Source organism: Heliconius melpomene, chromosome 12 (genome assembly GCF_056956725.1).
Source record: "Heliconius melpomene rosina isolate 202511_hmr_F chromosome 12, ASM5695672v1, whole genome shotgun sequence".
Taxonomy (NCBI): Eukaryota; Metazoa; Arthropoda; class Insecta; order Lepidoptera; family Nymphalidae; genus Heliconius; species Heliconius melpomene.
Window position 1 is genome coordinate 6,739,509 of NC_140400.1, and position 22,741 is coordinate 6,762,249.

The window sequence follows — 22,741 nt, forward strand, 5'->3', positions numbered from 1 at the left end:
CAATGTTGCTGCTATCCCGGATGATGCAACCGCTAATGCAATTTTACCACTTAGTCTCACTTTAGCTAAGAGAAGATTTATCAAAAATGTTTTCCCCGTGCCTCCCGGAGCATCAAGAAAAAATAAATTCCCTTCATTTTTATTAATAGAGTTTAACAACGCATGATACGCTTCATTTTGTTCCGTGTTCAAACGATTTTCATCTTGCACTATAGTTTGTAATAGTTTTGATTGGTTATAGGAGGTTTCTCTCCTGTATTCTGCACTGTTCGAACCTAAGTCTGTTGTATTTGTGGATATTGACAATCCAAAATTTAGAATACTCTTACCCGAAAGTAGTTCGACCACTTTGTTTAGTTCTAATAATGCTTCATCAAAAATTATTTGATCATATTGAATGTCATCCGACATAATTTCTCGTCGTCGTCGCGTCAGTATATCTTCAGACATGTTTTCCTGATATTTGGTCCAAAGCAATCTAGGATCTGCCACCTGACAAAATGCGAGAATAATGGCAAACAAATATCTTAATGAACTTGCGGTGCTACACACAGCAGCTTCTAATAGTGTATTGTCCCACTGAGAATCGTCTTCTAAAAGTCCCATCGCTTTGCAAGCTGCTTGATATGTATTGTGGGTTATACCTTGTACAGTCCTCAGGTTTTCAAACGACGTTGGCCCTTTTATGACATGGAGTAAAATCCTCAAATAGAAACATTCGCTGTTCTTAGGATGAACTACATAAACTCTTCCAAGAGCGTCTGTTTTTTTTACTCCAGGATATTCTTCTACTGGAGACCCTTGCTTTCTCCGTTGAAATGTCTTAGCAGTCCGATTCCATGTATAATAACTTGGAATTTTGTCATACGTCAAAGTTTTGGCAAAATTATCTTGAGCGCATAGCTTGAAGAATGCTGTCAATGTTGTATCTCGCGGATTTGCAACAACATCGTTTATGTTGTTTGGGTTAAAAAATACTCTTTGTCCATTTTCCAAGTGTACAGCGAGATGGGTAATAGTAGGTGCTCGGTTGTGTATTTCGTATGATAACATTCTCCATACTGCTTCAGAGCTGCAGATATAACGACCGGACTGATATTTTTCGACTTCGTTTGGTGTATGTATGCTGAATGTAGCTTGGTCGCTTCCTTTGTTAATGTATTTTGTTACATATTGTATTGATTTTATAGAGCTGCATATCTCCACATTAATATGAGCGTTAAAGGCTTTAAGAAGTAATGGGTTGTAGGGTACAACCCAGCGGTTGTCGATTTCGTGGTTTCGTAAATTAGCAGTTGTACCGCCCTCATCTTTAGAACGTCGACGATACTTAGGATAGCCATCATCGCCGGTAGAAGTTTGATACTGAAAGGACTTGGGGAACTTCTTGCTACACCTACCTTCCCGCATACATGGTGCACTGGCATTGTAAGCTCCGCAAGGGCCGTGTACCATATGTTTTGTTACAATTTCATGCAGTGTTGGATCAACGTCTTTATTTGGAAACTCTGCAGAAATGACACTATCTATTTGGTCTGGTCTAATTTTGTTTACCAACCATACCAACAGATGGACATGTGGTAACCCACGTTTCTGCCACTCGATGGTGTACATATGGCATCGAGGTGGACCAAATATGTGAGCTTTATTTATAAGGTCTAAGAGTTTATGTAGTTTTAAATGAAACACTCGATTCACTATGTCATATCTGTCTTGAGGATTCAAATTAGCGTAGATATTATCTTTTATTTCTGTCCAGTTCGGGTTGCATGTTGCAGTAATAAAAAGATCAGGTTTACCGTAATGTCTAACGTATGTCATGGCATCCTGTGACTTTTCGAATAAATAGCGAGGGCCTCCGGTATAAGATGAAGGAAGTATCACTATTTGACCTATGTCGTTGCAGTGCTCGTTTGACTGCAAAGCATCCTGTAAATGGACGTAATTTTCTGCTCTTAGTTTGGTTTGGTTATTTCGTATATAAGCCAAACGCTCAGATTCTATTTTTGCATATTGGTCGACTAAATATTGATTCAATAGCATTCCGTATCTTAGGAGAGGATTAAAATTATTATTTCTCAGCATTATACGATAGCAATAGTAATTCATGCATGAAACAGTCTTACGTAGAGGTGCCCCGCTAACAGGATCAACTTGGCAAATATTGATACTGTATCCATCTTCTCCACGACATAGGATCAGAGGATACTGTAGTGTATCGTAAGACCTATGCAATTCAGATATTTTTTGTAGTCCGTCATCACGGCTTCGCAATACAATATCTCTCTTATCAAACTGTTGACCAGCTATTACAACTGCTACCTCACTTGTAGATGGTGCATTGTACCGACCAATATGTTGTCCACCAGGTACTCTATTGGCATGGATCACGACATTAAAGTCCGGTGTACCAGGTGGAACGCTTTCAATTGCAGTTTTAAAGCTTTTTATGTAATTGTTATGAGAATGTAACATATTTTGTAAAGATCTAACCAAGCTGTCATCGATTGGCTGTATGGCACTCTTACACCGAGTTGATAATTGTTTTTCTGGATCAGAAATAAAATAAATCTGTAAGAATTTATGGTCATCTGACCTATGTGGAAGCAAGCTCCCTGCTAAATGGTATACTTGCCCTTGAATTTTAAACGTTGGCATAAAACCTTGCTCAACAACTTGAGAGCTTTTAAATGAGGTCATTTGGAACACATTGTTATATCGGCGTATGTTGCGCAAAAATAGCTTTGATTTTGGATGATCTCCGGAGAGAAGAGAATATAATGGTTCTGGCGGAGGTGGCATTTCTTCTAGTTTTACTTTTCCTTGTGAGCAACAGATACCTTTAGATTCATCTTTCCATTTCAAAGCAGAGCAAAATTGACAAACAACTGACATCGTACCTATTGAGACCATAGGATCATTTTTGTATTCAATGACTGAGTCGTAATTCATAGCAGAATTAACTTTATTTGACCATAAATTTTGATTTCGCCTAGCTGTTCGAGATCTACGTCTGTCCATGTCGCGACTATGGCGAATTTCACGTTCGACAGATGATTCTCTAGCTCTCTGTAAGAAGTGTCTATCCCGGTCACCACTAAGGCGAACTTCTCGGGTAACTGATGATTCACTTGCATGTCTACTCCGTTGAAGTCTAAGGCGAATATCACGTTCTGCAGATGATTCCCTGCTTCTTCGCAAAGAATCGCTCTCCCTTCTATTAGATAATCTAATTTCCGTCTCCTCTACGCTTTCATTAGTAAGATGTAACCTATTTTTATTTGAACTTCTTGTTCTACGACCTATATTTGAACGACTTTTTCGTGGCATAATGGAAATATAAATATATAATGTATACAAATATAAAATAAATGAAATGTTTAAAAAGGTAAAGAAAATAATAAAAGAACAGAAGAAGAGTAAATACTTAAACAAACAACACACTTAAACGAAAGAAATTATAAACAAAAGCCTACCTACTATTTTCTAAAACTAAAATGCTTAATCGAAAGAAATGATAAACAAAAGCCTACTTACTATTCTCTTACACTAAAATACTTAAACGGAAGAAATTATAAATAAAACCCTACCTACTATTCTCTTAAATTAAAATACTTAAACAGAAGAAATTATAAACAAAAGCCTTCCTACTAACTACTACAAAAAATATGAAACCAAATATATCGCGCTGAAATAGTACATTCAACTACAATTACCCAATATTATAGGTGCAAACGCATCTAAATGTTCTTTGCTATAGAGGCAGGTGGGCGAGAGGGGCGCGGCGGGCGCGGCAGACGCAAAACGTCGCGGGGCGCGGAGGGACGTATGGCGAGTGGCGAGTCGTTTCGCAGCAAGGATTTTTTGATATTGTAACAACTTCTAAAGTACTTATAAAATGAAAAACAGTAAAAGACAGTTTTGATCTACATTAAATGGCCAACGTAACTAATATACTTATTTATTTGCTGAGAGTAAGGGATAAGTGAAATTTGAGTCGACACAGTTGACGTGTCAACGGCGTGATGTGTCAAAAATTAAATGAGTTTTTCTCTAAAACTATTACAATTTCGAAATAGTGTAAAAAGCAAATTTTATCTTCGTTCGTTTAAACAAAAGCCTACCTACTAATAACTACTACAAAAAATATGAAACCAAATATATCGCGCTCAAATAATACATTCAACTCCGATTATCCAATACGTGCAAACGCATCTAAATCTCCGTTGCTATAGAGGCAGGCGGGTTATTTTTCGAGCTTGTGGTTAATGCTGAAGAGGGTATTCTGTCCCTGATGAAAAGGAAGCACTACGTGGCTGTCTGTGAGGAAAATTAAATAAAATGCATCGGCCGGGAATCGAACCCGGGCCGCCCGCGTGGCAGGCGAGCATTCTACCACTGAACCACCGATGCGTGTAAGGCAGGCGGGCGCGGCGGACGCATGGCGAGTGGCGAGCCGTTTCGCAGCAAGGATTTTTTGATATTGTAACAACTTCTAAAGTACTTATTAAAATGAAAAACAGAAAAGACAGTTTTGATCTACATTAAATGGCTAACGTAACTAATATACTTATTTATATGCTGAGAGTAAGGGATAAGTGAAACTTGACTTGATACAGCTGATGTTTGAACGGCGTGATGTGTCAACAATTAAATGCGTTTTTCTCTAAAACTATTCGCAATTTCGAAATAGTTTAAAAAGCAGATTTTATCTTCGTTTAACGTAGAAAATTAATAAAGTATTTTAAAGGATAAGGATTAATATCATTATGGAAAAATATCCCTCACAATAAAAAATATATTGAAATTACAATTTTTAGACAGAAAAATGATCACTACACGTTATTCTTAAAAGATATGAATATGCTCTCGCTGACTTTTTTGTAGATCTTATTAAGAGGAACAATACTCCAGTACATTATTTTCATGCAGTACTTACCATTAAAGCAGCGCATGCGCGAAAGTGTCTCAACGGGTAGGACTTTATACATATTTATCGTATTTATATTAACTTACATAAGAATGTACATATAATAAACTATATATAAACCTTCCCTGAGCAATACTCGACCTAATGTTGAAAACCACATAAAAATCCGTTGGGTGGTTTAGAAGAAGAAGAGTTAGAAAGTTCAGACAGACACAAAAAGCGACTTTGTTTTATAAGATATAGGATGTCAGCTGCTTTACGACGATCATAAAATTTATTACTCTATAATGGATAGATCAATTTTGATTGGGTTTCGTCGATTCTCAAATATGTCCTAGATTATGTAATAATATTTTATGTCCCACTTTTGAATGTGTGAATTACTTCAGTAATTTAAATATAAAGCTTAAATCCTATTAAAAACATAAATATGAAATGTGAGCCAAGTTCAATATTGAATAATGCATCGTTCTTTAATTCAGCGACTTAGGAATTAGAACTAGGAGATTTATAACTGTAGGTGCCAACTTCTGTGTTCACTCGGAATGCAATTCCAGCTCAAATTTGAGTCGATAAGTTTTTGCATACAGACTATAATATAGTTGCAAATTGGTTTAATTAACCAATATAAAGTAAACGCTGTTCCTGTAAAAGAGAGAGAAAAAGGAGAAATAGTTACTCTCCGTCCAATTTTCGAGGCACTGCGGGTTGTGCACCTCAATGTGCAATCGAATCCATAGCTATCACATTTACGGTGAACCCTGTCCTACGTAAGATTATCTAATTTCTTGCGTAAAGAGAAAGCGACAAAACTGATCTTGTTAATAATTGTGTTTTGAGTTTATTATCCGGCTAATTGGTGTTGTAACAAGCTATTGTTGTGTAATTGTGATGTCATGAGAACATTTTATTTTGTAAGCGTTATACTCAACATGCGGCTTAAGGAGGCTCTTGACCTGAGAGGGGCTCTAGACCTTTGGCGAAATTAAACGCCGCACTCCGAGGAAATGAAAATAATTCATTCCTCTCAGTGGAAATCGCATTTACGCGTAAAATTTATATTTATGTATTAATCTTCCTTTTCCTTCCACAGATCGCACTGCAGTTGCGACGCAAAGTTCAGGGAGTGCCTCCGTAAGACTAATTCTTTAGTTTCCGCCCAAATAGGGCTCACATACTTCAACGTGTTGGGCCCTCAGTGTTTTAGAAAAGCTCATCCTATAGTACGCTGTGTACGACGGACCAGGTAAGCCAATTTTTTTGAGGGGAGGAACGTTGTGCTAATACTTTCTGTTTCTAAAGCAATCGTCCAATTTTGGAAACATTGTAAGTTATATGGAACAACTCAAGGCCACGTTTTTTTACTACAGCGGGAAAGGAAAATAATTTTAATTTGATCCCCCGAGTGGGGAGTGAACCCACAATCATCGCGTTTACAGAGAGAAACCCCACTGAGCCATGACGCGACAGCTTATACATATGTAGCAATTGATTTTTAAATTTCACGCTTGGCCCGTATATAGACAGGTTAGGCAAAGGGAACCTAATGTTAAGACATTCCATTTTCCCATTTGAGTCCCTTAAGGTGTGCGTTGTGTGATATTATGTAGAAATTTATGCACGATTAATTTTCCAATCAATAATTTATTATTTATAGTGTGTGAATATTACTTTATAGAGTCATAAAATATTCAAATAGATACTGTAATTAATAATTTTATAGCGCGACTAGTCGTCGCCTGCTATTTTGTTTGCGTAAAATTTAACATTTAAATTGATAAATCATGCTTTTTTCGTTTTATTTTTTTTATATATTCTATCTTAGCACTCCCCTATAGTTCTCAAGGTTATGTGTGCTGTATTTTGACTTTCTAAGTCCAGTAGTACCTTCCTACGTTATTATCGTCTGTACGTTGTCTGTCAGTCAGTCATTTACTCAGTAACAGAAGAGCTTTATAGGTAGGTTGTATTGTAAACAATTGAAAACATATTTGTGTATAATATCTACTTATAATGCTTGGGCATCAAACTCATAGTCGTCACTTTTGCAGCCTACTACGCCACAATGAAGACTATTTAAAAATTAATAATATTTTATTTCTATATTATAAATATATTTATTTGTTATTTTCAGAATAACCAGCCTCAAATGCGAAGAATATGAACTGGACTACTCGAAACCCAAAATGTGGCAATGGTTCGACAACGAGACGTATTAACAGCACTCCACCTAAGAATAAAGAAAAATAAGTCTTTCCATTAGAAAAAGGGAAAATTGGAGAAGAAAATTAATCCCTTTTCATACATTTTTTTCGAAAATGATGATATAACTGTGATACATTGAGATTTTTTTTCTAATAATGATAAAATGATATTTTTTTATATTTATTTTACATGTGTACAAAAAAGTTACCATTAAATAAGTGTCTATAATATTAAATATTATATACTAAAATCATCTTGTGGTACGGTAGCGGTAAGTGTGAAGATAGCCGCTTCAATTCATACTAAAGACAGATTATTTTTATATATTTTCTATCCCGAGTAAGATTATTTTAAATAGTACTACTAACTTCTATGATATTATTGATTAAATTAAGAATATTATTTATATTTTTTTGTACTTTATTGATTACATGTCCAGTCTAAATAAATACGAGAGATTTCTTCGGTTATCATATCATAAGTTATTTCGGTTATATGTAATATCGTTTGATATGGCCACTATAACCTTATAGGTATTAAATGATAAGAAGATTTAATTTTAGAAAGAAAAACAACAATCGTTACTTTTATATTTTATTTACGAAACATCAGAATAAATATAGAAATGTCACATTAAACAATAAGTTAACACTACAAAAAAAGTTTGTATATAAAACAAAAAAATGCCAAAACATTCATTTAACTTTGGGCCCTATGATAATTTCGAACAGTTTTCATAATAATATAATAAAAAAAATCAATTCATAATTATTTGTTTCATTACTTATATAATTAAATTATGAAATTAATGATAATGAAAAAACGACGGTTCGGTTAATTTGCAAGTAACGCTTTTTGCTTAATATTTTAATATTATAAATATATCGTTTATAAATAAAAAATAAGCATCCTAATTCCATTAAATGTTTTTTTTCAAATATTCATTTGCAAGCCCGTTTTGTATCGTCGAATGAACATAAAGCTATCACCAGTTCAGAAGGCAGTTCTACTGAGAAGAGACGGCAATAAACTTTAAAAAACAGTTTCTCTTTTTTTATCGAACGTATCATAAGGTCCGATCTACTAAGACTATGTGATATCTAAATGTGCGCAAAAATTTTCTTAAACTGTGTATACAGATATGTCCTTGTCAGTTAATGTTCGTGCAGTCATTTTTTATGAAAAAAATACATTTAGGATTGTATTTTATAGATAACAACAAAACTTCTAACATATATATTTTTTATAAGTAACATACTTTGCTTGATAACCTATAAAATAAAAAGCTTTTACAAACGTTAAGTTTTTCTTCATCGTATCAATCTATTAAATCATACTCGTATTCAATAGTAGACTGCAAGCAAACAATATATTTCTTTTCAGTTCATTTACTAATGATTTCAATGCAGAATGTCATCAAATTAAATTTTCTTAGCCATATGTATATGTAAATTATATATTTTAAATAAAAAAGCTTCATATAATATATTTTTTTGTTGTTACCTATACAACAAAAATTTAAATGAAGCCAATAAATATTAAACAATTTGCTACTATTTCGAAATATTTTATGTAAACATTTCCATCTATGACTCTAATGATGCCTATATATATATAAAGATAATGATAAATGACGTCATATAAAGCTATATAAATACAAATTGTAAAATTGTAGTTATTTGTTCATTAAAAAACATTGAGTAAGTCATAATAAATTATGTAAAGCGTAAACATTCTGCTATGATTATTCTAATTTAGTAATGATATAAATTATATATGTATATAATATGCTAATCAAAGCTACTAAATGTATGCGATACTAAATATTACATATTAAAAAACACAGGTGATATATTCACAAGGATACACCGATACAGGGGCATCATTAAACTATCATTATAATGATATAAAAATCTAAAGTAAGCTACGCCTAGAAAACCCTATGAAAGTATTGGCCTATCAAATATATAGATATATTGCTTAACGTGGTCCAATGGAATATAATTAGGACTAGTTTAGGTCAGACTTAGGTCCTGATAAAGGAGAAAGGAGGAAGATATTAAGGATTGGAAGTACAAGTTCAAGTCAAATGTCAGGCTTCACTATTATTTATACGGGAATTATATTCACCATTATATTTTATTTTATTTTATAATTATGAGAACAGCCATAACTGTTTGATTTGAAATTTAGTTATTAAGCCAATATACCAAAAGAAATTCAAGCTTGATATTTATCTAAGATGATACCCTTATTGTCAATTCCCTGGTTTTTCTTACTACTCTCGTTTTCAAAGAGTCATCTCTAAATATCATTATTAAAATCAACTATTATATGTTCATTATATTATAGAATAATGAATATATGAATATAATAATGATATTTAATGATTAATGTTCCTCTACAATAGCTAAGCCTCTACTTTTGACTAATGATATCTGATGGACTAGATCAGTACTAGGATGGTCCAGGATTGTCCAAGGGTGAGGTGAAATTGGTGTTTTATTTGGACCCTGGGATATAAAGCGTTATAAAACTGGCGTAACAAAAAATTTTTGTATACTAGGATGAACCTAGCGTTTGTACGTCTACAATATATTTGTTAATGTAATTTAAATATTATTTTGAGTAATTTTATTTATTAATACAGATATATAACTATCACGATTAGATAAGTGTTTTTGTATTAATAAATAAATAATATTCGTACGACAAATTACAATGACATCAAAAACATGTACGCACAATACATCTACTTATTATAGTAAGTAATTTAAATATCATTCCTATTAATATAATTGTGTTTCTAGCGTCTAAATACACGCGTCAGCTATAAATATAAAATAAACACTAATAAAATAAGGCAAATGGGTTTTACGGAGGGATTTAAAAATATTCACTAAATGTCAGGCACTCAAATTGAAATTATTTATCAAAGGAAAGCTTAAGGTCTAGTGTGCCTATCCTATAAATAAAGTAATTCTGGGCAGGTTATTAATGAAAAAAAATAAACTATCACTGTTGTAGATATGTTGAATGGACTGGGTGTTACAGTAGAATTTAATTCATTATTTAATTTAACTATGATATGAAAAGTAATTCTTGCTTGAAAACTATTATCACTATTTCAAACGATTTTCTTATAAAAGGCTAGTTAATTTAAAGTCCATTCATTCATATACCAACATTGATATCCACGAGGTTTCATACATTTTCACTAAGTGTAAAAAGCTACGCTACATCAAAACAGCGCATTTTAAAACTTTGGCAAAATATTTTTGGATGGATTCAATTATAATTCAGTTAATAGTCTGTTAACGTGCCTTTAACTTCTCTGTGCCTGCGCTTACCTACTTTCTACGGCTTTACTTTACAATCTAATTGCCCTGTTTTAGCTGCCCAACTCGCATAGTCACTCTATCAATAATTCTTGCTCTACCTTTATTTATATATCACAAGTTGTTCAATGCAAATATTATGCAAAACAGCACAGCTTCTTTAATAGAGTATGAAATCAAAAAAGGTATGATGCGAAATATATGATACAGTTTTCAAAGATTTTATCCTGCAATAATTTTATTTGGGGCCAGGCGCAGGTATAACAAGCATGTGACTGTAAACTCGACAGGTTTTGGGTTTGATTCCCATTCGAGGACATGAAATATTTAATATTTTCACTTTTTCGCTATGGTAACGAGACAAAAGCGCGGCGTTTCGCCACTTAACACGCTATACATCCAGAAACAGGCGGAAAGTAGAGAGCGGAGTGTTTTAACACTAGGCTCCCTCTGCCTACCCTAGGATAAAGCGTGGATCTGATATTTTTATTTGAAACGCCAAGTTTTTCAAGTTTACAAGGAAATTATATTTATTAATGCATTTTAAGAATTTTATACACAACCTGTGATATATATAAATGATTTTGAACTCACGATTCACTACAACTATGCATTATAAAACACTCCTATGTGTATGTTTGTCTATTTCTAATTCGTTAGCTTATACTTGAAGCCGTGGACCCGATTGGTGTTAAACAGAATAAAAATATTTGGAAAGATAACAAAAAAAAAATAAATGATAAGATAGCGATAAATATCTAAAAAGGTCTAAACAGATTGTAAAGACAAGTTACAAGAAAAGAAATTATACGAATTTAGTTTAAATTATATATATATACACCTATATTTTTACAATATTATACGAAATCGCTAATATATCCTTCAATAAATTGGTATATATTCCTTATAATTTAATTAAAATATATTTTAATAAACAAATTTCAAACATGCAATATTGGTAAAGGCATTAGAAAACTTATCTGATAAGTTTAATCATGCCTAAACATGCTGCCATTAATGATATATTTCATTAATATATAATACTAATGATAGCAAATGACATTAGTTCGTTAATCATAATGATCATTATAATATAATAATAAATAATCTAACATCTATTTGGAATATGAACATTTATTTAGGAGACACGATGGGATCACATATAATTTTATTAAGGACTAACGAGTACATACTCAATACTTCTATAATACTTTAATTGTTCATTATTTCTTATTTTTTTATTTTTCATTACATTTGAAACTAAAAATTTCATTAAAACTTTATAATAAAAGACATTAATAGTTAGCTTTTTTTAACGAATAGAAAATATTAAAAAAAAAGTCTTCTATACAATAATAATACATTACAAATTTTTATGTCGTAGTGACAGCCGCCGGCCCGTCTTTTCCCCGTAAGCATAGCAAATATTTTTCAAAATCCTTCCTTTAATTCATATTTTTTGTGCAAATAATATAATAAAGTCCATAATAAATAATAAGCTATGCATATTAGTTATAATTTAAAATAAAACATATTCGATTTCTATTTCGAAACTGTCTAGCCTATAATGTTCTATTTATTAAATTTTTGCTCGATGCAGAAATCAGTAAGTTTATTAAAATATTTAAAAAACATAAGGCTATTACTTTTCTAATTAATGCTTCCTCCTACATATAGAAGATTAGGTTGAAAAACTTAGTGTTCAAACTCAGAATTTCTTTTTTTCTTTCCGCTTGAACTTAAATTTGCGTGTTGAGAGGCAGAGTTTCAATGCCATACATAATGTAATTGGTACAGTAAATAACTAATTATTAATTTATTTACAAATAAAAAATATAGTGGGGGACGGAGTGTCTTGACACTAGGTTCCTCTACCTACCCTGCTGAAAGATGCAGATTTTTTTGTTTAAAAAATATATAGTGTGTAAAAATGTGATAACGGAAAATAAATTATTAAATTTTAATAAACTGATTTCTGCACTGTTATTTCGATACATTTAAAATTGTATATAGGTACCTACGTACATAATTATATATATTTCCAAGCATTGCAATTTTATTTATTAATAAATATTTGATTATATAGGTAATATAGGTAAGCAAATGTTGATTACTTGGGGAATATTCGCTTCGATTACGTTCGTAATAATTACGCTTTTAATCATTTGACGAATTAAGCATAGTTATTCGCACAATCGAAGAATGGGAAGCAGGCGACGGGCTCGGCGGCGGAATGCTACAGTACGTGGAGGTTTTCACAGGACTTGGATTTGGAGTCGCGTGCCCATACCCGTCCTAGTAGACCCCGCACCTGGAAAATATTGCATGAGATATCAGTGCTCTACTTCTGCCTATTGGAATGATAGTTTAAAGGAAAAACATTTTACAAGCAATTTGTGATAAATTACTAAAATATTAGAATTACACCTAAATCAGAAATTACTGAATTTGTTACTGAATATTGTCGATATAATAATGATGATAAAATAATATTATTTTTCACTTATTTTGTCTTCTCTGCCTGCCCGATGTAAAACCTGCATGACCACTTTCTTCTTCATTATCAGGTAAGATAAAGAAAAACTATACATACTTTTACACTAGCAGACAATCTAGTACGTTTTCGTGGAGTGCTGGAGACAGAGGAGGGTGCGGGGGCGGCGTTGTTTTCCGTTTCTAATGGGGAACGAGCGCGACTGCGGTTCTTTCTGGAGCCACTACGTTTCCTGGAATGTGTGAAAGAATAAATAGTAGGATATAATTTTTAGTTTCACTCTGTATCTTGTTCATAGTAGGCAAAGGGAATGTAGTGGAGTATTGGAGTATTTCTCCATTCCCCATCGAGACATTGTGGGTGGAGTGGCGGAACTCTTCTTCGTGCTTTGTCTTGTTACCAAAGCGAGGAAATGAAAATAATTTATTTCTTTTAGTGGATCGATCGTTGCGTTTACTTACTTTAAAAATAATACTGTTATAATTATCATTACTTTTTCTTTTGTCATTATCATTAGTAATTCAATTCTTCTTTACCTAACCCTTTCGGCATGCTGTTGCTTTAGCCTGATCTGTGTTAGGAGTCCCACTAGCAGCTCGTCAACATTATGATTGATGCCCACCGATGTTTCTATGAACTTGCACTCGTATGATGTGGCCAGAGCTTTGCCTTCTGAAAATACGTATAAGATGGGCTGTAAAATATAGAGTCGAAAAGGTAACTAATTCATCCATCCATCCATCCATCAGCCTTTCAACGTCCACTGTTGGACATAGGCCTCCCCTAATTCTCGCCACTCCGTCCGGTCCTGCGCCCTTTGAATCCAGCGGATAAATAAACACTCCAGTAACTAAATATTTTATAATTATTTTTTTTATTGTAGTTTTAGTTTTCATCTTTAGCAGGGTAAATAGAGATAGGAGAATACAGTTTTCGAAACGATGAACGCAACATTGGGTTTTATCTTTTTACAAAGACGAGTAATAAATTGAAAATAATTAATATCTATCCCCGAATAGGAGTCGAAACCACAACCGTCTATATTCCAGTATGAGGCTGAGACAAACATACATATATACCTAACTAAGCCATAAATAAGTTCAGCATAACGATCGTTCTGTCCGTAATTTCATTCAATAGTAATAGAAACGTCGTCTCTACGAGTTTGTTGTACTAAAACGGGCGTTAGTCGAGCTATAATGTGTATACGGTCTAAAGTCTGTATTCCACTACAGAATATAGCTTTATTTTTGATGCGTTAGTGAAGATTGGGAAAATTACAAAGTGCTTGGACGAAACAAAAGGAAACCGGAAATAATATAAAATCTATTGATTTCACATTTAGCAGGGAAGGCACAGGGAACCCCATGTTAAGACATTCCGTCCCCTATTTTAGGCCCAATTTTAGAAACCTTGTATGTTGATTGGCGGCACTCAACGACGCATTTTGTTTTTTTACCAGAACGACGAAATGATTCTATTAAGGTTTATATATTTATTCTGTAAAGACAATAGCTTCATATATTATTGAATACTATATTCAATGGAGTTACAATCTAAAAGGGCTGATAGTCGTAACCACCCGACCTTGGACCTTTTCCGTCCACTTTACGACATCCCTTGCGGAAAAATTAGGGGCAGCAATTACAGAGTTTACTCTTATTTGGTTAAGCCCTAAAGCGAAGGGAGGTAGTGTAGGCTAGATTGATCGTTTCAACAGGAAGGTTAAACCTTTGTTTAATTGAAAACGTATACCAGAAGTATTTTACTAAATATTTAATTTAATTATTTTGAAGACGAGGCCATCGTGGTTATAGGTTCGATCACCATTTGGGGCAAAAATTACATTTTTAATTATTTTTTATTTTTATTTCCCCGCTGTTGGTTGATCATCGCGGCGTTATGTTTTACGCAAGCATTCAATGACTCGAAAATTTAATGGAAAGTGGAGAAGGGAGTGTCTTGCCCCTAGTAAGTAGTTTCCTTTTGTCTTTCCTGCTATGTGAAGTTAGAACACTAGATCGGATAAACATTTTATAAGTAGCCTAAATATTACCTCAATAAGGAGTCGATCCCAACACCATTGTGCTAAGTCTAGAAGTCTTTAAGCATTTTTTCTCATTTTTCTTCACAAATTTAAACGTTTCGTTTCACGCTATTTATGGACATTTAAATAAAGTTAACGGCCGTTAGCTTATTACGTATTTATATATTCTGTATTAGTCTCGACTCCCGAGTCTCAATTACATGCACATTTTTTGCGTCAGCTGCTATTTTGATTTACAATTCAAACAAGTTCTGACTGAAATATATTATAAGAAATAGAAGAAACGTTTCTTCTTTAAAGATGGCGCGGCGGTACAAAACCTGAATCGAAACGCGGCGGTCGTGGGTTCCATTTCCATTGAATTATTATCATTTCCACTCTTAGATAGCACCATAAAAGTAAGTTGTAGTGTTCCATTTCCTGAAAATTGGGTAGAAAATGAGGTAAGGAATGTTTTAACATAAGGTTCTTCCAATTTATAAGGTTCGTGATGAGTGGTTGAGCTTAACGCCGCGCTCTGACAACAATACATTCCTCTAAGTGGAAATTGAATTCACAAACATTACACCGCGGCACGACGGACTATCCTTAATTAATTATGATTTAAAATTTACAAAGACTTTATTTCTTTATAGAATTCTAAAGGCCGGGTCAGTAGAACCCGCCGGAAAAGCCGAGTTTATAATATTACTGACAAAGGTATCTTTGTCATGAAAACGTTTCTTTGATCCTAATAAAAGTATATACAGAATATTTTTATACAATTTCTCACCTTGCTGCCAACACAATAAGAACCAAAATGGCGTAGGGCTATACAAAATATGGGTTAAACCATTAATAATATCCAAAATAAATTAAATGAAAATCGATATATAATGTAATCGAATACGAAAATCAGAAATTGGGGTAATGACGATACGATTGATGTTCGAGCTTTGATATGTCTATGGTCTTTTTTGTAGTAAATTATTTTTTGTTTGTGGAGTTCTTTTTTATCCATTAATGATGTCATTAATATTCGATTAAAAATATTTTATATTCCCTATAGGTAGAGGCAACGTATTGTTATGATACTCTGTTTCTGTCTTCGATGATTTCTTGAGGCGTTTTAAGTGGCGGAGTTTAACATCGCGAAAAAATTAAAATATTCAATATTTCATTCCCTCAATGAGAAATCGAATCGTCAATCGCATTTAAAATCTGATTTACGCTGTGCCGTTGCGACATTATCACATAATATATGTTTTCCAATATATATAAATTAACAGGGAAGCTTACACATTTTATAGTTTCTGGTTTTACTAAAAATTGACCATAAAGTCTGAGCAAAAAAAATATCTTAGCATAATACGGTGAGCGGAGAAAACTTAGTATCAACATACTATATAAGATAACTAGCGGACGCGCGCAGCTTCGCTTGCGTAATTAGGGGTGAATCCTAATAAACCACGAAACATGTGTTCAATGAAATATTTTTAAGAGATTATATTTTATAAAATTTCAAATTTTATAAAAATCGGTGGCGATTAAAGATTTTTCCATACAAACTTTCAACCCCTTATTTCACCCTTACGGGGTGAATTCTAGGAAACCATGAAATACATGTTCAATTAAATATTTTTAAGGGTCTAAATTAAAAATTTTATAATAATCGGTGGCGTTTTAAAGATTTTCCCATACAAACTTTCAACCCTTTATTTGCACCCTTAGGGGGAGAATTCTATAAAATGATAAAACACGTGTTCAATTAAATACTTTTAAAAATCTAAATTTCAAATTTTATAAAAATCGGTGCCGATTTAATTTTTTTTCCATACAAACTTTGAACCCCTATTTCACCCCTTTAGGGTAAAAATTTTTCAAAATCCCTTCTTAGTGGATGTCCAGATTACGATAGTAAACATCTGTCCAAATTTCACATTTCTATCATTAGCGGCTACGGCTGTGCGTGCGTCTTACCTCAGTCAGTGAGGACAAGTCCTTTTATATATATAGATAATATATTCTTTACATATTTTGTAGGCATACTTAGAATCCCAGACATTTTGTGTTGAGTGGACACAAACAGAAAAGCAACAAAAATATTATCTAATTACTTGTACGAACGAATTCGGGGCTAGTATGTTAGCTAGTATTTTTCTTATAAAATCACGTATTTAATAGACCACTTACATTCCAACCTTACCTTTGAGACCTCGTTATAATTTTTCAATTAAATATAGATTATAAAGAAAACTTTTTGAGTCGTAAACCTGAGTTCCTCTTCAGGCGAGGCGCAAAAGATTTTTAAAGGAAAATGTTTAATTAGAAAGTTTTAATTTGTGTTAAATATTCCATGAGGCTGTAAGACGCAACGTCACAGGGTCCGATTGAACGCGTAATGGTCGTGGGTTCAATGCCCACGAAGGGGAGTGAATAATTTTCATTTTCTTTTAGCTAGTTACCAATTAACACGTAATATCTCGAAAACTCTGCTGAAAGTGTTAAACGGAATGTCCTAACACTGGGTTCCCTAGGATACAGCGTGAACAAATATTCCATTAGAAATTCCTTCTGCCTCGAAAATGCTTATAATTATTTTAGGTTTTGACCGCTTTTTATTTTATTTGGGAAAAGGTACTTATAGTATTTGAATTATTAATTTGATGGTGTGTGTTATAAAAGGACACGAGGGTCTCGCATACAATTGAATTCAAAATTAAAGAAATTAATGAGAATTAAAGACAAAGAATTATGACATTAAAGTCACCACGAGATGGTTGGATTTTAGGACTATTTTACTTTGATTATACTTTCTTTCTGAGTTAACAACGTACAAAAAATCTAACTTAAAGATATACGGGAGAGCATGTAGGAAGAGTTTGATGACAGTATGACGACCATAGTGTTTGCTGCATAGTATATCAATACAAAATTACAAATGTTTACCTCAAACCGTATAGCAACCTGCACTTACTGTAGCCACAATGTCAACCACTGTACCATAAATAAATAATTATTCCATATTTTAAACAAACTAACGACCAACGCCAATTAACAGATACATTCAGACGTAAACTGAAACATGGAATATTCGATTCGTCATAAAATAAGCATTCATTTTAAAATTGTACGTTTTCATTATGCATACATAAGTGATTTTAAAAGGCCAATTATGAATATTTTGTTTCAACATTTCAATTTGCCGTTAAATATTGTTTTGTATGTCATCGTGAAAATGTGTAGGAAAAATGTTTGATTACATCACGCTTCACGCTGTATCCCGCACACAGTAGGGTAGGCAGATGGAACCTAGTGTTAAGACAGTCCGTTACCCATTTTCTGCCGAATTTTGGAGGCTCACCGATCTGATGTCTCGAAAATTGTACGAAAATGGAGAATGAAGTGTCTTAACTCTAGGTTCCCTCTGCCAACCTCGCTATATTCAAAAATTCAAAAATTAAAAGCCACATTTCGTGTCGAATAGCGGATTTTTACATGATAAAAATTATTATTAAATTATAATTTAAGCGGTGCATGGGGAACTTATTGTCTTAACTCTGGGTACCCTCGGTAATTTTCATTTACCCAAAAGTTACAAACAACATAAACATAGTTCGTTCATTATGTTTCTTTAACAAACAAAAACAAAGTAATCGTGGAGTTTATAAGAAAATAAGAAATCCTGAGTATGTATATTTAATTAGGTAAAAGTACTCTTGTTACTTAGAATGATTAAATTCGATTCCTTTCAGCTTTGAAGTATTAGAAAAGGATCAAAGTAAGTGGGCTTAGTTCGTAAGATATTTATTTATAGTGTATAATCAATATATATTGCGAAAATCTCGCAGTGGCGACTGTAAGGGAAGTCTGTTCTGTAAGGCCCCAATGGATGTAAGAAATATGAATTTGAATTGCTCAATTTTTATATTCTAGAAATAGAAATTTCTAGAATAGAAAAGGAAATAGATACGTAGACTACGTCGTACGTGGCTGCTCGAGAGGATGTCGTCAGCAAGGGCGTCCCCTGAGACTAAAACCTGGGGTGTTCTCTATATTCTCAATTTGTTAACTGATTTTAAAAAGAGGTGAAGTTCTCAATACCACGTATGAGTTTTTATATGTTAAAATTATTTGACGTTTAAAAAAATGAAGGACGTAACTACCTATTTTGAATGAAATGAATTGACTTTGACAATGTGCTCCAAGGGACTGTTGACACCATCTTGAGTAAAATGATCTTGACAGACGGACAGACTTACTGACAGACGGACAGAGTTCTTACGAGGTACGGAACAATAAAAAAATCTAGAAAAACAATAAAATATACACAAACATCAACCACAAGTAAAAGTAAAGTAAAATATTATCAAAACAAACTCATATCCCAAATCACAGTACCCAGCCCTACGTAAAGTGGCATAACCTAGTAATTGTTAATCTGTTCAAAGCAATTTCCTGAGTAATACCAATCGAGTTAAGTCCAGCGTGCTCTAACAGCGTTAGAGTGTACTGAGTTAGGTCATTGTAGTATATCGATCTTTATCACGTTGTAATGTCTCGATAATTGGATGTATATCCTAATATCGAGACATTGCGTGTTGGCGGAATTCAGCGCTGCTATTTGCTTTGTATAAAAAAGTTGCATTTAAGTCTGAAAACACAAGACAAAGATTGTAGATGTATGACTATAATAATATACACGTAAAGTCAGTCAAATCATTCACTTTTTATAAATTCGTTATTTAAAAGAGAAGGATTTGGCTGACAAACAAGCAAGAATGATTTTTTTACGTCAAATAATTTGTCATCAGTTCACAAATGTTACTTCCTCGGACCTGAGAAGAATTGAAGAATGAAGAGTTCTAGTGACGTCTTTGACTGTTTCTAAACAAACTAAAAAAACCATTGGCATATACTCAGATCGTGTTAGACTTCTACCATTCTTCACCTTCTTCTCTCTGTCTACCCATTTAGCCCACCTAAAGCCAAGAAAATATAGGGTAATTACATCTACAACTAATAAGACTTACCGTCTGTAGGTACGGCCCTTGATCTTGCTAAATCCGCCTTATTGCCCACCAGTATGACAGCTCTACGGGCAGTGTGTCCAGCTGCCCATAGCGTCTGTAGTCTTCTCTCAGCCTCTGCGAAGCTAGTGCGGTCTGCTGTTGAGTATACAACGCAGTAGCCGTGTGCTGCTCCTTCTGACTGTTGAATAAATTTAAATTGGATAGGGTTTCCGTTATTAAAAGAGAAAAAATAGAGTTGCTTGTATTGGCTAAGTAAATAAATACTTTAAATTTAAAATAGTTTAACAATAAATCTTTGTACAAACTATAAATAACTAAAGTACCTACACTAGAACGTACACTTAAACCTACAATTATAGTGTCAGGTGGCGCATCTAAGAAGGTGATTTCCGATTCTTCTCCCGCGAGCAGCACACATACAGACTTCTCGCCGGACTCGTCATCTGAAACACCATTTATATGAGACCACCAGGAAAAAAAGGTATAAGTAAATATTTTCTTTTGTTTAAACTAAGTTAAGTTAAGGAACGAAAGTTTAATTTGAATTTAAACGTCCAAGCGCTCATCGCCAATTCTACGATATGAGCTATGTTGACATTCTTATAAGCCTGTCACAAGTTCTATATCGTGTTTGTAAAAAGCCTTTTAAAAGACTTTGTTTAGTTGAACGCGCTTCTAATCTCGGGAACTACTTTTTTGCATTAAAAAGTTCCATTCATCTAGAAAACCAATGTTAGGCACATCTCTGTACCTGCATTTGTCTGGTGGACGTCTACGCTGTGTGGAATACGAGATTCGAACTTAGAACTCAAAGTAATTTTCTCTTTATTAAGTCTAAATACGGGAACCAATTTAGGACTTCTAGCTAAAAGTCAAGAAACTTGTTAAACGCTAACTTAAACAGTATGTTGGAAGTAGTTCCACTTTGTACGATAGTCGTTAGCAAGCTTGGTGATGTAGTTGGGGTGTTTCTAATTGCCTATTATAGCTAGCTACGATGGGTGCCAAGTTAAAAAGGCACAATATGCATTGAATGCAGGGTCGACAGAGAGAACCTAGTGTTAAGTAAGACATTCTGTTTACCACTTCCCGGCCAATTTCCAAGACATAGTACCATGAGTGGCGGAACCCAAGTCCATGCTTAGTTTTGTTATCAGGGCGAGAAAATGAAAATAATTTATTCCTTCGAGTGTAAATCGAACCCAAAACCGTCGCGTTTACAATCATACGAAGTACCGCTGCGCCACGATGGTCCTTCTGTTCATATTTAAATGACACTAGTCCATACATAATTCCATTCTTCGATTTATCATCTTTGATGTAAGATTAAATCTTCCAAAAGGTTGCTCTCATAAAGTTAATGGTAGCTTTAGAAATAAATATTTAATTGGTCATGAAGATTTGGGTACGGGATAAAAGGATAAGATTTAGAGGTAAACAAGGTGGTCTATTAAATATATGAGTGGATGTTCTCAAGTTGTAGGTTTTATTGAACTAAATTTAAATTTTCATATGTTTAATATAATATAATGTATGTAAATATATTTAGAAAACGTAAAAAAATGAAGAGAGAGGGATTTGAACCCGCACCTCTTAAACTGTCTAAGTGCTCTAATTTCTAAGCCACGTCGAAATGAAATTCTTATACGCTTGTTACATCTTATTTACCTGGGTATTATCTCTGTAAGAAGATTATATGAAAAATAGTATTCTCTCTAGCCAAATGTTTAATCTTAGAGATTATCTTTGGGTAGCGGAGAGTAAAAATCTGGCTAAGGGTTCCAATCGAGGAAATTATTTTCATTTAATCGCTCTGGTAAAAAGACTAAGCAGCAGGGGTCCGAAACTCAACACTCGATATCCTGAAAATTGGACAGAAAGTAAGAAACGGAGTGTCCTAGCAATAAGTTCTATCTGTTTATCCTGCTATATGCGTTTTCTCTTAAACTAAACTATACTTACCAATACTAGTGTCGTACGCGTGCAAATATTCTGATGTCATGAACTGTCCAACAAGACTGGACTTGCCTACTCCCGGACCGCCTAACACCAGCACTCGGTATGTGCTGAGGCCTGCTGAGGAGTCCCTGGGGAGAATGTTATTTATATCATTTATCAGGAAGAAATATATGATAAAAATAATTTAAATATTTAGAAGATGGAAATAACTAACCGACATATACTGATATTATGAATAGAACATGACACATTTTAAGAGCAGAGGGTTACATTGAAACTTTTCTTGATAAATCGATTATCTAACAAAAGAAAATGATTTAAATCGAATTATGAATAGAAACACATTTAATTATTGTAATTAACTGTGTTTCCATTTTTTTTTAAACAAAAATCCCAGAACAAAAAGTCTATATTTATATCGAAAGGTCCACTCACTACTCCAACTATAAATAAAAAAAACAAACTCTGATCTCTTTGTGTACAATATTTCCATAAATATTCAATTACAATATATTTTTGTTTACAAAGTGAAGCTTTCAAAAGCACGTATTATATTTTTCATAGCTATCAGGATGTATACTGAGAAACATCATAAAAAGTTATCAATTCAATTCCCATTCGGGGAAATGAATTATTTTAGTTTTCTTCCTCTGAGAGGGAAGAGAGGAGACGATGATGGTGCGTGCGGAACAGAATACCTTAGCACTAGGTTCCCTCTGTCTACCCTGCTAAATGCGGGATAAAGCATGAAGCTAT

General features: G+C 33.4%; 2 protein-coding genes across 3 annotated transcripts in view; one reads left to right on the forward strand and one right to left on the reverse strand.

The window, feature by feature from the left end:
• LOC146533661 (uncharacterized) overlaps positions 1-7,543 on the forward strand; it is a 30,345-nt gene extending 22,802 nt beyond the window's left edge. The window contains exons 5-6 of the mRNA XM_085194746.1: positions 6,024-6,176; positions 7,065-7,543. Of these exons, the coding sequence (XP_085050872.1) occupies positions 6,024-6,176; positions 7,065-7,149 (238 nt within the window). The 3' untranslated portion in view covers positions 7,150-7,543. The remainder of the gene's footprint in view (positions 1-6,023; positions 6,177-7,064) is intronic.
• A 173-nt stretch (positions 7,544-7,716) lies between these two features.
• LOC146533662 (uncharacterized) overlaps positions 7,717-22,741 on the reverse strand; it is a 125,248-nt gene continuing 110,223 nt past the window's right edge. For both annotated transcript variants that reach the window (XM_085194744.1, XM_085194745.1), the window contains 6 exons: positions 21,989-22,113; positions 20,378-20,469; positions 20,027-20,204; positions 13,504-13,639; positions 13,067-13,199; positions 7,717-12,784 (listed from right to left, as the gene is read on the reverse strand). In XM_085194744.1, coding sequence (XP_085050870.1) covers positions 12,710-12,784; positions 13,067-13,199; positions 13,504-13,639; positions 20,027-20,204; positions 20,378-20,469; positions 21,989-22,113 — 739 coding nt within the window. In that variant the 3' untranslated portion in view covers positions 7,717-12,709. The remainder of the gene's footprint in view (positions 12,785-13,066; positions 13,200-13,503; positions 13,640-20,026; positions 20,205-20,377; positions 20,470-21,988; positions 22,114-22,741) is intronic.